The sequence below is a fragment of the Aegilops tauschii genome, chromosome 2 (assembly GCF_002575655.3).
Source record: "Aegilops tauschii subsp. strangulata cultivar AL8/78 chromosome 2, Aet v6.0, whole genome shotgun sequence".
Classification (NCBI taxonomy): domain Eukaryota; kingdom Viridiplantae; phylum Streptophyta; class Magnoliopsida; order Poales; family Poaceae; genus Aegilops; species Aegilops tauschii.
In genome coordinates, this window is record NC_053036.3 from 468,180,705 (window position 1) to 468,197,686 (window position 16,982).

Below are 16,982 nucleotides of genomic sequence, written 5' to 3' on the forward strand. Positions count from 1 at the left end.
CATCAAAATAAATAATCCCAAAGGTACTAACCCGAAGGTTGTCAATGGGCAACGAATAAAACATTATATCTCAGGTACGCCCATTAATGTTGAAAGTAATATTATCCAAACTTTGACACCGGAAGAACACATAAAAGAGTCCTTTCGGAACACTCCAGAATTGCGAAAAGGAGGTACGTCATACGGTAAGTAAACGAACTTCGAAAAATCTGCAAAAGTATTTTTTATTAATTTTAGAATATTTAAGAATTTTGGAAATAAAGAAACTTCCAGGAAGCGTCCCCTGGTGGGCACAAGACACTAGGGCGCGCCCAGGTGGGTTGTGCCCACCTGGGACACCTTCCGTACTCCTTTTTCTCTCGTATGCTTGTCCTCCAAGATAAAAAAAATCTATATATACTTCTCGAACCTGTTAATCACCGTATTACGGAGAAATCCTCTGTTCTCTTTTCTTGCTGTTTTCTCACAGATTCAAATAGACCAACGTCATGTCTTCCTCACCCTTCAACAATGGAGAAGGAGACATAAGGTTGGTTCAGGAAGATCTAAGGAGGGATGAAGCTGAAGAGGTTGCTATGGAGGAAGAAGAGGAAAGTCCCTTTGGGATTCACCCTCTGGTCTCTGAGAGGGGTACACTAGTTGGCATCTCCACTCACCCTAATCCTCATCAAGCCATGGGATCATCGAACAATCAAGCGAGCCTGGAAGTGCAAGAAGAGCTCCAACCGAGGAGGCCCTTACACAGGTTACATCGTAACAATTTTCATAATTTGATTCAAAATTATGGGTTCGAGAACACTCCTCGTAGGCACATACCGTCCAATTGGGATATATCTCGACCAAGAGAAAACAGTGCAGGAACGAAACTGTGGGGCCCGGAGAATAAACACATAATGGCTGAGGTGACGAAAACGGTGAATTAATTCATCAAGCCCTTTGGGAGATTCAAGGTTTGAAGGATCTACTCATGGTTATATTGGAGAATACTACTTCACCACCATCATCTTCTTCACCACCAAAGGAGAACCGAGTATCGGGTATGGGCACTCCCCTTGGCTTCCGCCAAACTTGGGGGAGGTGCCCCGGTATCGTAGCATCCCAACTATCTTTTTGCTTTTACTTATTTTAGTACAATCCTTTGCTTTAGATGAATAAAAGTTTAGTTCGATCCTTTCTTCCTTGAGAGTCTTCTTAGTGATCTATCCTTGTAATCGTGTGCAAGTTATATAATAAAGTTTAGTTTGAGTTTTTGCTTTCTTTACTCTCGTGTTGCAAATAAAGAAAAGAAAAGAGAAAGGAAATAAATCAATAAGATCATATACGGTGATGGCACCACATAAGGAAAAGTATAAGTAGAAATTTTATTAGAGATTGACAAACCTAGCATTAGTCAATGATGCAACTCATCAATGAATTAATAAGGGAAGAGAAAATTCACATATAAATATACTATCCTAGAAATCTTTTGTGATTGTGAGCCTCATCAAAATATTATATGCCAAAATTATTGACGTTGGACAAGGAAGACAACTTAATGGTTTATGTTTGTTTATATTCACATAGAAGTTATATTGTCATAGATCCTTTAACATGTGATGCTTGCCCCTTATCTTTGCTAGCCAAAATTCCGCACTACATAGAGATACTACTTGTGCATCCAAAAACCCTTAAATCACAATCTTATTTTCAAGAGTCCACCATACCTACCTACGGATTGAGCTAGATCCCTCAAGTAAGTTGTCATCGGTGCAAAAAAGCAATAAAATTGCTCCTAAAAGTGTGAGATCATTTAGTGTAACAGAAAATTGAGTGTTGTACGAACTTGGATGACAAAGAATAAAAGCGATAGACTGCATAATAAAGGTTGTCATCTCAAGGGGGATACAACATGACGTTCTTTTGCACTAAGGGATTGAGCATACAAACAAATAAGCGCATGGCAACCTCTGCTTCCCTCTGCGAAGGGCCTGCCTTTTACTTTTATGTATTTACTTTTATGCAAGGAGTCAAAGTTTTCCTTCTATTCCTTTTTATTTTTCTCCTTTGGCAAGCATCATGTGGTGAGGAAAGATCTAGGCACATATGTCCAGTTGAATATAGATAGCATGAGTTATTATTGTTGACATCACCCATGAGGTGAGTATGTTGGGAGGCAAAACTTTAAGCCCATATCTTTCTATGTGTCCGGTTGAAACGTTTTGCTCATGGGTACGAGGTGAGTGTTAGCAATCATAGAAGACTATATGATGGTTGAGTATGTGGACTTGCCTAAAGGCTCCGATACGTGACCCTTCCCGAAAAGATGATGAATTGTAGTTGCAAAGTTGACTGAGAACATAGTTTGTTGGATTCTAATAGAATTTTTGCTTTATACTTATTTGTGTGATGAACAATTACTTATTCATGAGAAGTATATGATAAAAGTTCTCTGATAAAAGTTCTCTGATAAAAGTCCTATGTTTAAATTTGTTGCTATTATAATAATCAAGATGATGCTTCTATGTCCGTATTTTGTTTTTATCGACACCTCTCTCTCTCAAAGCATGTGGACATGTTTTTCAATTTCGGTTTTCACTTGAGGACAAGCGAGGTCTAAGCTTGGGGAGTTGATACGTCCATTTTGCATCATGTTTTCTTACTGTTATTTACAATGTTTTAATCCATAATAATGCTTTTTGGAGTAATTCTAATGCCTTTTCTCTCATAATTTGCAAGGTACATACCAAGTGGGAGAATTCCGGCAGCTGGAAATCTGGACCTGGAAAAGCTACGTCAGGCTACCTATTCTGCACAACTCCAAACAAGTTGAAACTTCACTGAGTTTTTTTATGGAATATTTAAGAATTATTGGAACAAATAACTACAGAGGGGGCCCACCAGGTGGGCACAACCCACCTGGGCGCCAGGGAGCTCAGGCGCACCCTGGTGGGTTGTGCTCACCCAGGCCCACCTTCGGTGCCCATCTTCTGTGGTATAAGTCATTTTGACCTAGAAGAATAGGGAGAGGACTTTCGGGACGAAGCTTCGCCGCCTTGAGGCGAAACTTGGGCAGGAGCACTTTTGCCCTCCGGCGGAGCGATTCCGCTGGGGGAACTTCCCCCCCAGAGGGGGTAATCATCGTCCTCATCATCACCAACAACTCTCCCATCTTGGGGAGGGCAATCTCCTTCAACATCTTCAACAGCACCATCTCATCTCAAACCCTAGTTCATCCCTTGTGTTCAATCTTGTTACCGGAACTATAGATTGGTGCATGTGGGTGACTAGTAGTGTTGATTACATCTTGTAGTTGATTACTATATGGTTTATTTGATGGAAGATTATGAGCCTAATTGGTTTGCAGCAAAATTTTGGAAAGCCAACTATTGGCACGCGCCAAAAATTGACAGTCGATTGGTTCGACTCGAACCGTGGGCGCGCCAACACGCGGCTAGCCAAATATTGGCCGCCTGTCTGACCTCCACCGCTCTTCCACTTTCCCCTCACGGTTCGCCCCAACAGGGTATCCCCTTATCCTCTTTCATCCCAGCCCCCCAATCCCTAGCCCCTTCTTTCCATCGTCCGTATCGCCGCCAGCGACCAGAAGCGCTCAAGGACCTCGGCAATCTCCTGACCCGGTGGGATATCGTCAACGAGCCAGACCAGATCCACCGGAGCAATCAAGGTTAGTTCGTGCCCAAATCTGATAGGTCTTTCCTTCTTTCCCTGTGTGCACTTTACCCAATCGCCTGCAGTGCCCTCTCATCTGAGGCCACAAGCAGATGTACGTGATTATTGTTTCTAGATGCAAGGGGTACTGGTCTCTCTTAGTTTGCATCTATAGTCCGCTCTGATCTGACGGGACAAGTAGTGCGCTCTTATCTTCTCTGTCTTGTACTTGGTACAGGATTCAGGCACGGTTCAGAGTTATTTTAGTACCTTACATCTGCTTAAATCTAAAGCTAAATACCTTGCTTAAAGATTAAGCTGGACTAATTGATGCTAGCATATCAGTACAACATGTGCCCTCATACTTTTCTACTGCCACGGTGGGAGGGCTGACACCTAATACTCTCTTCTAATTTATTCGAGGGCCTGAAAGACAGAGCAGTATCATCTTGCTTTTGACAACAGAAGTCACACACCTTTGGTTGAATTTTTTATATATATTGACAAATTATTTACTATCTGCTTGTACATGCTTTGCATTGCTTTTCCATTTTCTTTTATGCTTATGCATCTTATCTTTACTCAGATGGATAATTCTCAACAACAATATCTATATTACTGTATGTGGAAGCAACGCACACTACTTGTCCTTTTTGTAATGTTGGTCCTTTGGTGGAGCAAGAAAAAAGAGAGGAAGAATAGAGCTAAAAGTGTCAAGTATGGTCCACTTGTCAAGAGAGATATTTGGAGGAGTACTGAACTAATTAGACTGATCGACACCTTGGAAAGGACGTGTTTGCACCAGCTCAGGATGTATCCGGCCGTTTTCTACAAGCTGTGTGCTCACCTTAGGGACAAAAATCTTTTGGTTGACACAATTCATGTGTCCGTAGAGGAGCAGCTAGCTATGTTTCTGAAAATTGTTGGGCAATATCACACTCATTCCTCCGTAGGATTTGCATTGTGGCGATCTAAAGAGACAGTGAGTAGGTATTTTAACATCGTCCTATGTGCCCTTGTGAAGTTAGCCCGTGAAATAATCTGTACTCGGTCTACAGATACACATGCTAAGATCACTACCAACCCAAACAGATTGTATCCCTACTTTGAGGTAACTCTAACCAGTGTGTTATACTAGTTAATTTCCGAACTAAGTTCATTCTAATTCACACATGTTTAATTGTTTTCTAGGGATGTATAGGGGCACTATATGGCACCCATATTAGGGAACGTGTGCCTTCAAAATATGTGGACAGGTTTAGGGGCCGCAAGCCATATCCCACACAGAATGTCCTAGCTGCTGTGGATTTCGATCTTAGATTCACGTATGTTCTAGCAGGGTGGGAGGGATCTGCTCATGATTCTGCTGTATTGCATGATGCCCTATCTCGACCAAACGGTCTCAAAATTCCAGAAGGTAATTGCACATTTAAAAAATGTTGTTTAGTCTAAACATAGTAAATTAACTTAAGGTGGTATTCCACTATGTATGTAGGAAAATTTTATTTGGCTGATGCTGGGTATGCCACCAGGCCGGGCATATTGCCACCTTATCGAGGTGTTCGCAATCATCTGCAGGAGTTCCATGGTCCGAATCGTCCAACCTCTCCAAAAGAGTTGTTCAACCACCATCATTCCTCACTAAGGACAACGGTCGAGCGAGCCTTTGCAGCTATTAATAATCGTTTCAAGATTCTTAGTAATAGACCTTTCATACCCTTGAAATCACAACCCAAGGTGGTTATTGCTTGTTGCGTCATTCACAACTGGATTTTAGACAACGGACCCGATGAGTTTGTAGATGACGAACCGACTTGGTACCACCACCTGCCAGGGAGTAGCAATCGTGTCTCTGACCGAGAGAGTGATGTACACGAGTGGGCAGCCAAGCGTGATTCGATTGCCCAACAGATGTGGAATGATAGAGAAAGATTGGCGAACAATGATGCTTCGGACAGCAGGAGCAGTGCTAGTACCATTTGAAACTACTTTGTTGTAGTACATCTCCCTCATTTAGCAGTTCCATGTTTAGACATTTTGTGTTAATCTAGCTCTGTAATTTTCTTTTCCATGTATTGTGCAACTTTACTTTTATTTTGGAATGTACTGTTGGGTAATGTATGGATTGACTGGTTGTGCTGAAACCCTTGTATATTCGCTGACATAATAGCATATTGACTTCTGACCTTCATTTATAGAATGGGTGAGCAAAAAGAAGGTGCCAAGCATGAGGTTGCTCGCTCTCGTGATAATTACATGTCATGGAGTGATGATTGTACCAAGTATATGCTAGAGTGGTATATCGAGAAGCAAAGGGACAAGCCACCAACCTTCAAGTGGAAGGCACAACACCATCTACAATGTGCTAATGATTTGAATGACAAGTTTGGAATTACAGCTACAGCGAAACAAGTTCATCGACACTTTAGGTCATTCAAGGAGAAATGGAAGTGGATAAAGCTAGCAAAGGGGAGGAGTGGATATGGTTTCGATAAAGTACTTAACAAATTTAACATTGACAAGTCAGAGAAATCACCAAGCAAGCTTGGCGTAAGTTCGCTCCAGCTCACCTTTCTATTTGCATGATTTATAGTTCTCTATGCGATCATTCTTGTTTTTGCTAAACTGATTATCTAGTTTTTAATTTGAAAATGGCATGCCAGTGTTAATAGATATTCCTTTTTTGCATTTACCACTGTCAAAATATTCACTTACATAGATTATATGGTCTCCACCAGTTATACACTTGTTTTATAATCATTGTTGTGCTTTTAAATTGACCAGATTATTCGGACAATTTATTGATTTGATATGCTTTGGTTTATGTTGTAGAAAATAAAATTTCACTACCTTACTCATTCCATCAAGTTTTATCATCTCTTGGAAGAACTGTTTAGTGACTCGTCTCATGCGGATGGCACACTAGGTATTGATGTGAATGATGCAAGTGAGAATGTGGAATCTGATGGTAGTAGTGAAACAAGCAGCCACACATCCACTGCTGAACAAGGTCTTAGTGATTCCGACATGATTGCACCCAACAGTCCAGCAGAAGGCACTAGATCAAATCTGAAGCGCAAGCATGTTAGAGCACCACATAAGAAGAAACCAAAGGTCAAGGCACGTCGAGCCAGAGTGTTAGATGATGATGTGGCAGCGAGCATTGTGAGTCTTGCTGAAACTGTGAAATCTGCCGCCCCTATTCAGCCAATAGCAGCTGCAGACCATAATGCCAATCTTTGGAAGCACATTGAGTCGCTAACTCTCCCAGCAAATGAGAAAATTGAGTTAGCAACCTATCTTGCTAAGCCAGAACAAGAAGTTTTTCGTGTTTTCTTGAACTGTGCTAGCGACCAGACTTTTAATGCTTGGGTCCTTGATTATTTCGCGCACAAGTACGACGGCAAAGATCGTGCAGCTGCTGATCCATCAATCTGAATGACATGTTTGGTGGCTTTCTTTTGGCAAGTGCTTTTGTAGTCTACTTAGCTCCTTTCCATGCACTTATGCTAAGTGGATTCCTGTGCTCTAAGGGTGTTTAGAGGGTCTTACCTTTTGTAATGCATTGCTGTAGCACAAATCTGAATTAACTTGATGGTGGATGGCCTTGTGCATGCTACATTGCAATATTGCAGTGGTATGAAGATGCTTCTAAATTACTCCCTCCGTCCCATAATGTATGATGTTTTTTGACATTAGTGTAGTGTCAAAAAACGTCTTACATTATGGGACGGAGGGAGTAGTAAATTATGCCCATGGTATGACCTGGCGTGTAAATTATGTATTGGCTTGCTTAGGTAAGAAATTCCTTGTCGGGACGAGTTATGCATATTTGGTAACAAACCAATTGGAAGACACATGTTTTTTTGCCAAATATTGGCAAAAAAATTGGCAACCAACCAATTGGTAGCCAAAAATGCCAAATGTTGGCAACTTCCAGCTTTGCCAAAAATAGGCTTGCCAACAATTGGCATGCCAAAAATTGGCCGCAAACCAATCAGCCTCTATATATTCAGATCTATTATGCTATTTAATACCCCTATGATCTTGAGCATGTTTATCATTTGTGAGTAGTTACTTTTGTTCTTGAGGTCATGGGAGAAATCATGTTGCAGGTAATCATGTGAACTTGATATATGTTTGATATTTTGATAGTATGTATGTTGTTATTCCCTTAGTGGTGTCATGTGCACGTCGACTACATGACACTACTACATGACACTTCACCATATTTGGGCCTAAGGGAATGCATTATGGAGTAGCAATTAGGTGGTGGTTGCAAGAGTGACAGAAGCTTAAACCCCAGTTTATGCGCTATTCCGTAAGGGACCGATTGGATCCAAAGGTTTAATGCTATGGTTAGAATTTATTCTTAATACTTTTCTCGTAGTTGCGGATGCTTGCGGGACGGTTAATCATAAGTAGGAGGTTTCTTCAAGTAAGAACAACACCTAAGCAGCAGTCCACCCACATATCAAATTATCAAAGTAATGAACACAAATCAAACCAACATGAAGAAAGTGACTAGATGGAATTCCCGTGTACCCTCAAGAACGCTTCGCTTATCATAAGAGACCGCTTTGGCCTGTCCTTTGCCTCAAAAGGATTGGGCTACCTTGTTGCAGTTTTGTTACTACTATTGTTACTTGCTCGTTACAAATTATCTTGCTATCAAACTACTCCGCTACTTACAATTTCAGCACTTGCAGACATTACCTTGCTCAAAACCACTTGTCATTTCCTTCTGCTCCTCGTTGGGTTCGACACTCTTACTTATCAAAAAGAGCTACAATTGATCCCATATACTTGTGGGTGATCACCTGCCGCTTTTGAAGCTCCGTGAACTCCCGCGCATAACGGAGGAGCATGGCACTCCTCTCCTCCTTGAGCTCATGGAGCTCCACGTCCTTGGCCCTGAGCTCCGCATCCTTGGCCTGGAGCTCCTGCGTCAGGTGCCTCACCTCAGACTCCGTGATCTGCTGCGCCGCCATGGCACCAGGTAGAAGCAATGGGGAGAGGAAGCAAAGGGGGTGAAACGGCTGAAAGAGAATGCAATCTACGGGAAGGCGGAGGGAGCCAGCTGAGGAGCGGGGTGAATCTTTTTCTTTTCACCATGTGAAAACACCAGTTGACGACTTTTCACATCAGGGAGCAGTGGGTTTCACAGGAGGAGTCATCTTGACTAATTGATGCCGCGCCTGCTCCCGTCAATCAAAAAATTAAAAATCCTGCCGCGCCTACTCCCGTCAATCAAAAAATTAAAAATCCTTCCGCGCCTGCCACACCCAAACCCCAGAGCAACGCCGCGGTGGATATTTACATTTACCTGCCGGCAAGGAGATAAAAAAGGGGTGAAAAAACAAATGTGGCGGCGGCCTAGCTAATCGGTCGCTCTAGCCCAACTAGCTAGCCACCGTGCTTCACTGATGTACTCGGCGGGAAAGGTGGTCTTTCTTGATTTGATGACTCATTTACTTGCTTCGACGCTACGACCGAGGAGGACCCAGAAAATGCGCAGTAGGGCGTCCCACGTCTCGGCAAGGAAGAATATATGCATGCACCACCCGGGAGGACCCCGAAACCGCACGGTAGGGTGTGCCACGTCTTGGCGCGGAGGAAAAATATGCGTGTAAAAATATACTGTATCAGACATACTACCTATGGTTCGACCTCGGGACCCAGCCAGTCGGTCAAAAACACCGCACTAGCCACACAACTTCGTCATGCTAACGTGGCACGGAGGATAGGTGTGGTTAGCTCCGTCTCGACCAACCACTACGTCTCTTGTTCTAGGCGATTCTTCTATTTTCCAAGCTTTTTTTAGTTATAATAACACCACGGCAAGCTAGCGCTGCTCTTCGTGTGTGCCCATGCGTCCAAGAGCAAGTATAATAAGGTGACATAAGCGGGCTGTAAGCATTTAAATACTATATCTTTGCTGACTTGGAAGAGAGAGAAGAGGAGAGAGAAGAGAAGCGGGTTGTAGACTTTTTTGCGAGGAAAGAGTGAATATATTAGCTAGCAATAGAGATACAATCAGTGTTCATAGCTATGGCAATTTCCTGAGGGACATTTCTTAGCCAAACTACAGTTTTCACCTGCTCTCTACCTAGCTGTGCTAAGCCATGGCTCACAGAGTTGGCTTCGTGACTGATTTTGATGATCGAGACATCTCTTTCCTGAAGAAGTTCACGAATATTCTGGACACGCGACGTATAGCGCGACATGTTGGGGATGGAGGATTGCACCGGCGCAACAGCTTCAGCACAGTCCGTCTCCACGGACACCGGAAGTGGCGACCACCAGAGGGCAACGGCCAGGCCCTCCTCTATCGCAGCAAGTTCTACGTCCACGGCGTCAGTGCATCAAATGAGGTACCTGCATGCAACGAAGATCGAGGATCCAGCACTGTCAGGAAGCACCATGCTCGTTCCGGCTGACCCGTCTGGAATGAACGATCCATCCACATTGAGTTTGACCCGGTCAGCGGGTTGTAGACTTACAGCTGGTTGTAGCACGTGCTCCAAGAAGCTATGTGAGACTGTATGGTGGGCCATATGATAGAAAAGTAGTACTTCTTGTAGCCCACTACTATACGTGTTGGCTATTATATTGACTATAGATGACATGGCGAGATATTATAGCCAGCAACGGGCTATATTATTAACCATGCTCTAAAGGTTAGACAATGGAGAGGAGAGAGAGATCGCAAACCTGGGACCCACCAGTAAGTGAGTTAACGGTCATGCACGTGTTGACGAGGCACTCCCTCTACTCTACTCAACGTAATATTGTATAAAATCAAGGTACGGGACCAAGCCAACAACTGTTGTTGTTTCAGGCTATCGACTTACGCTTTGTATTCCAGGTTGCCACTTCGAATCTCATCTTTCAGATTTGTTAGTTTTAGGTCCAAATTTGATCAATGACAAGTAGGACCCCCGTGTGTTGTTCCGATATTTTAGTGTAGGATGGTTTTTTTGAACAAACACTTTGCACGGTTAGACAAGTAATGGCACGTGTTACACGTATTTTGCAAGTTTACGAACAAAAATGACAGCAGCATAGAATATCACATCCACCCTACAGCTTAGATGCTATGGTGATACGAGTTTTTACATCATTGGAACTAAGATCCAATTGCTTGGGAGTAGTCTTTGTAATTATGCTCAATTTCCAAACTCTCCAAGGTTTTTTTGCAAATAAAACATTCAGGCCTCGTGTGTGCCGCTGCATCTTGGATCCAACGACTCCCCGTTGCTCATATTAGGTGCTCCATGTAGCTTAATTAGCCGCTATGGTGATACGAGCATCTAGGTCGTATGATTTGTGATCAGATGCCACATGCGTAGTACTTGTACTTTCTGCGCAATTCCCAAACTCTCTCGGGCGTATATTGCAAAAACATTCAAACCTCCTACTGTGAGCCATTAGATATCTGTGAACTTGTATCACCATAGAATCTACGGTGCGGGAGCACCTCATATTCTCCCGTGCGAGAAAACAGCAGGTGCTCTCGCAGCTTGGATGCTATGGTGATACGAGTTTCGAGGTCGTTTGATCTGAGATCCAATGGCATCTGAGCAGTCTTTGTGCTTGTAAGCAGTGGATGAACTCTTTGGGGGCTTTTCTGCAAAAAAAATCGAACCACCGAGGAGTTGTTGGATCACAAATCAAACGGATCCGAAGAGCTTGTATCACCAAAGCATCCAAGGTGTGGTAGCACATGATATTCTTACATACAGGAGAATACGAGGTCCTCCTTCATCTTAATTAGATGCTACGGTGATACGAGCTTCGAGGTCGTTGGATATGGGATCCAAGGGCATCTGAGTAGTTTTTGTACAAATTGTGTGCAATTCTCAAACTCATTAAGGTTTCATGTAAAAATATTAAGACATCCTGTGAGCTGCTATATCTCAGATCTATAGGCTCCAAGCAACTCGTATCAGCATATAGCATCTAAGGTGTGGGGGCACATGATATTCTCCCGGGGAGGAGGGGGCTGCACAACCAATCGGTGTTTGGGAGGGTGGGGACAAATAAAATCTAAACAGAGCTTCACAATTTTATCTAAGGTCGAGAGGTTAACCCCCGACAATCTACATAGCTCCGCCTAAACACAACATTTGCATGTACTCCCTCCGGTCCTTTTTAGTTCGCATATAAGGTTTGTCTGAAGTCAAACCTCATAAACTTTGACCGAATTTATAGAGAAAAATACCAACATTCAGAATGTGAAAATCAACAACATTAGATGCGTCATGACTTTAGTTTTCATATTCTATAAATTTAGTATTGTAGATATTAATATTTTTTCATATAAATATGGTCAAACTTTATGAAGCTTGACTTCAGACAATTCTTACACGCAGAGTAAAAAGGACCGGAGGGAGTATGTAGTACTAGACTTAATATTCATATTTCAGTTTCCTGTTCATTTAAAATATTGAATTGAGGACCATGCATGTCTTACATTTTACTCCCTTCGTTCCTAAATACTAGTCTTTTTAGATATTTCAAATGGACTGCCACATACGGATGTATATAGACATATTTTAGAGTGTTGATTCACTCATTTTGCTCCGTATGTAGTCACTTGTTGAAATCTCTAAAAGACAAATATTTAGGAACAGAAGGAGTATTTTTGAATTCGTGTCATACATGCATGGTTTGGAAAAATAGATGCACTATACTTATTGGATTGTTGTTGTGTTCGTGTGTGTGTGTGTGTGTGGTCATATGCTTGATACACACAAAGTTTTCGCACCACCATACCGTTCATCTTTTAAATTTGAATTTGCAATGAAGAACTTACTAGGGATACCATGAAATGTGAGATCCACGTTGATATCACTATATCACAAACTCACTCTAATTCAAGAACTCGTCATAAATCAATTACCACGTTGAGATTACTATTTGCAAGGAAAATATGGGCATTGTAATACACATAGATTCGTTCGGCAATTTAAAAGATTCCTTTCGTATTCTTGAATGGTAGGACCCCACGGCGTACCAGCCAGACCCTGGCTCGTGTTTTTTTTTGACTGGGAACTGTGGGGCAAACCCCCACAGCATATCAAAACTTTATTGAATAGAGACAACAAATACAACAAGATGATTACAAGAGGTAACCAGAAAAAAAAAGCTTACAAAACAAACTTAAGGGGGAAGAAAGTAGATCCATTTCAGCAAGTCATCCTTGTAAGCAGACTTGATTCTGTGCTGCATTAGACTAATATCATGCCTAAAAGCACCTCTCCATTTATTGAAACTTGCCCTCTCACTTCTGAAAACTTTGGCATTTCTGATGATCCAGATATTCCAGCAGGCAATGAACACCACTTCAGTGAAGAAAGTCTTATCAAAACTTCTTCTTGCCTGAATAACCAAATTAGACATGGAGCTGCCAGTAGACCAATCAATCTGCAAATAATTCCAAATTCTAACACTGAAGTTGCAGTTAAAGAACAGATGGTCCCTGGTTTCTCTAGTCTGCAAGGGGCATAGCCTACGATGAACTCCATCCTCCATGTGCCAATGTCTCCTCTCAACCATATCCTTGCTGTTCAGTCTGTCCATAATAAGCATCCAAGCAAACACCTTGATCTTGAGGGTGCAAGAGGACTTCAAATCCAACAAAGCAAAGGATTGAAAGTTTCTGACACAAAAGTGTGTGAGTAGAACATCTTGGGCCAGACTCGGATGAGCGCTGCCACAACCACAAATCCTTAGAGCCAGCTTCTCTGCTGTGAGAGCCCATCATATCTTTGATCATGTTTAACTCATCAAAAGCTTGAGCAGACAAAGGAAGATGGAAATGCTGGTACATGTCCTGGGTATTGAAAATTTCCTTAACTGAGATCCAAGGATCCTTAGCAAAAGAGAATAACCTTGGAAATCTAGTCTGCAGGCTAGAAACTTCATTGCCAAGATTCCAATTATCAGACCAAAACTGAGCAGTGTGTCCTTCATTAATCTGCACCCAGGAGCAATCTCTAAAATTCTGCATCACCTTGCAAATATCCTTCCACCAAAAGGAGCCACAATCATTTGTCCCCTGGGGCACCCCTTCATAGTAATATGAGTCCCAGATTAGGGACACCCAAGGAATATCTCTTTTGTTGAGGAAATTACTAGCATCCTTTAGTAGCAGTGCCACATTTTGAACACCCAGGTTTAGGATACCAAGCCCTCCTTTATTTTTTGGTCTACAAATAAGCTCCCAAGCAGCAAGAGAGGGGGCTGGCTCATCTCTATGTTTCCTCCACAGGCATTGCCTTTGGATTCTCTCTAACTGCTTAAGGATACCAGCAGGAACAGCCAGGCTACACAGAAAGAAGATTGGCATTGAGGACAGAGCAGTGTTTAGGAACTGTAATCTTTCACCTTGGTAAAGGAAGGAGGAGCTGGCAGTCATTCTCCTTTCCATACAGTCCACTAAAGGCATAAAGTCCACCATTTTTGGTCTTGTAGTTCCCACTGGCAAGCCACGATATGTAAATGGCATCTTACCAATTTGGCAGCCAAAAGCAGCAGCAAGATCCATCATCACAGCAGGGTCAACATTTATTGGAATAATAAATGATTTGTGGTAATTGACATCAAGACCTGTGGATTGAGAGAACACCTTCAGCATATCTTTCAGAAACAAAAGCTGAGCCCTGTCAGCAGGGAGGATGATCAAGGTATCATCAGCATATTGGATCACTTGGTAGTCCCTATCATGGCAAGGAATAGGAAGGTGAAGAACACCTTTTCTGAACATATCATTAATCACTGTTTGCAAAAGATCAGCAGCTATAACAAATAGAAGAGGAGATACAGGGTCACCCTGCCTAACTCCCTTTTTGCAAACAAACTTCCTCCCAGGGACTCCATTAAGAAGAACAGAAGAAGTACCAGTGGCCAGAAGTTGTTTCATCCACAGGATCCATTTCTCATTGAAGCCTTTATGTTTGAGAATTTGGAATATAGCTTCATGCTCCATAGAGTCGAAGGCCTTCTCAAAGTCCAGCTTAAGGATTACAATTGGCCTCTTGGACTGATGGCATTGGTGCAAGTACTCAAAGGTCCAACCAATACAATCCTGAATTGTTCTGCTCTTTATGAAACCATACTGATTTTTGTGAATACACTGCATGATCAGTTCCTGGAACCTATTGGCAGCCATTTTGGAAAGAAATTTCAGACCCATGCTAGTGAGAGAGATAGGCCTATAATCACCCACTTCCTCAAGTGTGAGCTTTTTGGGCACCAGGGTAATAAAAGAACTATTTATATTATCCAAGAAAGCAGTTCCCTCATGGAAAGCCTAAGCTAATTCATAAAAGTCTTGTGAAATTAGGTGCCAGCATTTCTTGAAAAACAAACCATTAAAACCATCAGGTCCTGGAGCTTTATCCGCAGGCATATGCTTGACCACATTGTCCATTTCCTCCTTTTCAAAAGGCTTAGTGAGCACCTCAAGGCCAGCCACAGGGGAAATTAGTAATGATAAATCAAAACCCGTCACAATGCCTCTAGAAGTGCCCATTCTATTCTTGAAACAACTCCAAATGATTCCAGCCATTTGTGAATGATCAGAGACCACAGAACCATCAGGTAGCTTAAGACTAGCTATGGAATTCCTCCTGTGCCTCTCAGTGGCCATTGCATGAAATAATTTGGTGTTTTCTCCCCCAACCTTGAAATACCTGATAGTGCATCTCTTTTTCCAATAAAGGAACTGCAGATGCATAAGCTTTTGCAGGTGGGCCTTAACAATTCTTCTGAAGTTGATCTCCTGCCTAAACAGAGGCCTCCACTCCTCCAACTCATCCAAAAGGAAGACAACATGATTGCATTTGCTGATCAATAATTTTCATTTGGAGACATTCATTTGCCACCTCTTAAGGCACATTCTCAAATTTTTGAATTTGTCTGCAATCCTAGCAGTTATGTGCACTTACCTAGAGGGTTTTTGCCAAGATGATTCCACACAATCCATGAAACCCTCCAGCTCCATCCAATAATTCTGAAACCTAAAAAGATTTGACTTGGGGATGGAAGTATTAATGGAAACCAAACATGGGACATGATCAGATGCAGTCCTGGCCAAGGGCAGTACCTCAGTCATAGGATAGTCTGTAATCCAATCCACTAAGGTGAAGAACTAATCTAATTGCTCAAGAAGTGGGGTATCTTGCATATTGGACCAGGTGTAGGATCTACCTTTGATTGGTAATTCAAGAAGACCCAAGTGCCCAATTATCTCATTGAAAATAAACATGTCATTTATGTCCCCACCAGGTAAGTTTCTATTGTCCATTGACCTTATGAAATTGAAGTCACCAAGCCATAACCAGTGCTCATCAACAGGAATACACAGGTTATATAACCAAGTAACAAAATTGTCTGTGGCTTCACCCTGACAAGGGCCATAAACAACGACCAAAGTCCACTTTTCGTTGTTTCGCCTGGAGGTAAACTGAACCACCACAGCAAATTGTTGCACTTCAATTAAGGTTCCAATAAAAACAGAAGAATTCCAAACCACAAGGATACCACCAGAAGCTCCCATGGAAGGAGAGCAAGCAAAAGAATCAAATCTTTTAGGATAGAAACTTTTGATTGACCTAGAGTCAAAGTAAGAGCACTTAGTTTCTTGTAAACAGGCTATAGAACACTGGCTCTCCTCAATTTTCTGCCTGACAGCTCTCTGCCTACCTTCAGAATTTAAACCTCTTACATTCCAGCACAACACATTCCAATTTCTACAAAGATTACTAATTATAGCACAATAATAATATCCATAAACCACATGGCACACAATGCCACATGTCCAAAAGAGCACAGAAAAGTCTGACCCAACATTAAGACATAAGAGTGTTCTTAAAATAGTTTGCAGCAAAAGGACAGAAAACAAGCAAACTTATGGGCTTGCCAAACCCAATAAGACATCAACACACTAATCATCAAAGTTGGTGGAGACAGCAGCTGGTGGGTCCACCATAAGTGCATCCACAGAAAGGAGAGTGGCATCAATTTCCAGCTCCCTCCCAATCTCTTGCGGGCGACTGATAGGCATAGCAGGAGGGACTCCTTCTAAAGCAGGCTCATTAGGCATCTGGGCCGTGAAGGGCTTGGCTCTGGGCTTCTTCCTCTTGGGCTGAAGTGTGAGCTCCTGGAAGGTGGGCTTGAATCCATCACGTTGGACTGAGATTCTTGTGCATCTCCTAACCGAGGTGTCCACAATTGGAGTTGGTGCCAACGTTTTTCGGGGCCTTCTTTCTTTAGCCACCACAGCCACAGGAGAGATCACCTTCACACATGTATCATCAACATTATCA

At 42.4% G+C, this 16,982-nt stretch overlaps 1 protein-coding gene across 6 annotated transcripts; it reads left to right on the forward strand.

Moving 5' to 3' along the window:
• The first annotated feature begins 3,465 nt into the window (after positions 1–3,465).
• Positions 3,466–7,275, forward strand: LOC109733048 (uncharacterized). 6 transcript variants are annotated; one of them, XR_006670414.2, is made up of 6 exons: positions 3,469–3,664; positions 4,235–4,634; positions 4,707–4,759; positions 4,840–5,065; positions 5,144–6,198; positions 6,481–7,275. XR_006670414.2 is itself a non-coding variant. In XM_045233167.2 (5 exons), exons 4-5 carry the CDS (start codon positions 5,848–5,850, stop codon positions 7,084–7,086), a joined length of 957 nt encoding a protein of 318 aa, XP_045089102.1. In that variant the 5' UTR covers positions 3,466–3,664; positions 4,235–4,759; positions 4,840–5,065; positions 5,144–5,847; the 3' UTR covers positions 7,087–7,275. The 6 variants fall into 5 exon arrangements, 3 of the variants coding, with proteins under 3 accessions (XP_045089102.1, XP_040255367.1, XP_020147836.1); XR_012203086.1 differs by having other exon boundaries at positions 3,466–3,664; positions 4,235–4,759; XR_005768770.3 differs by having other exon boundaries at positions 3,466–3,664; positions 4,235–4,759; positions 6,575–7,275.
• The last annotated feature ends 9,707 nt before the right edge of the window (positions 7,276–16,982 follow it).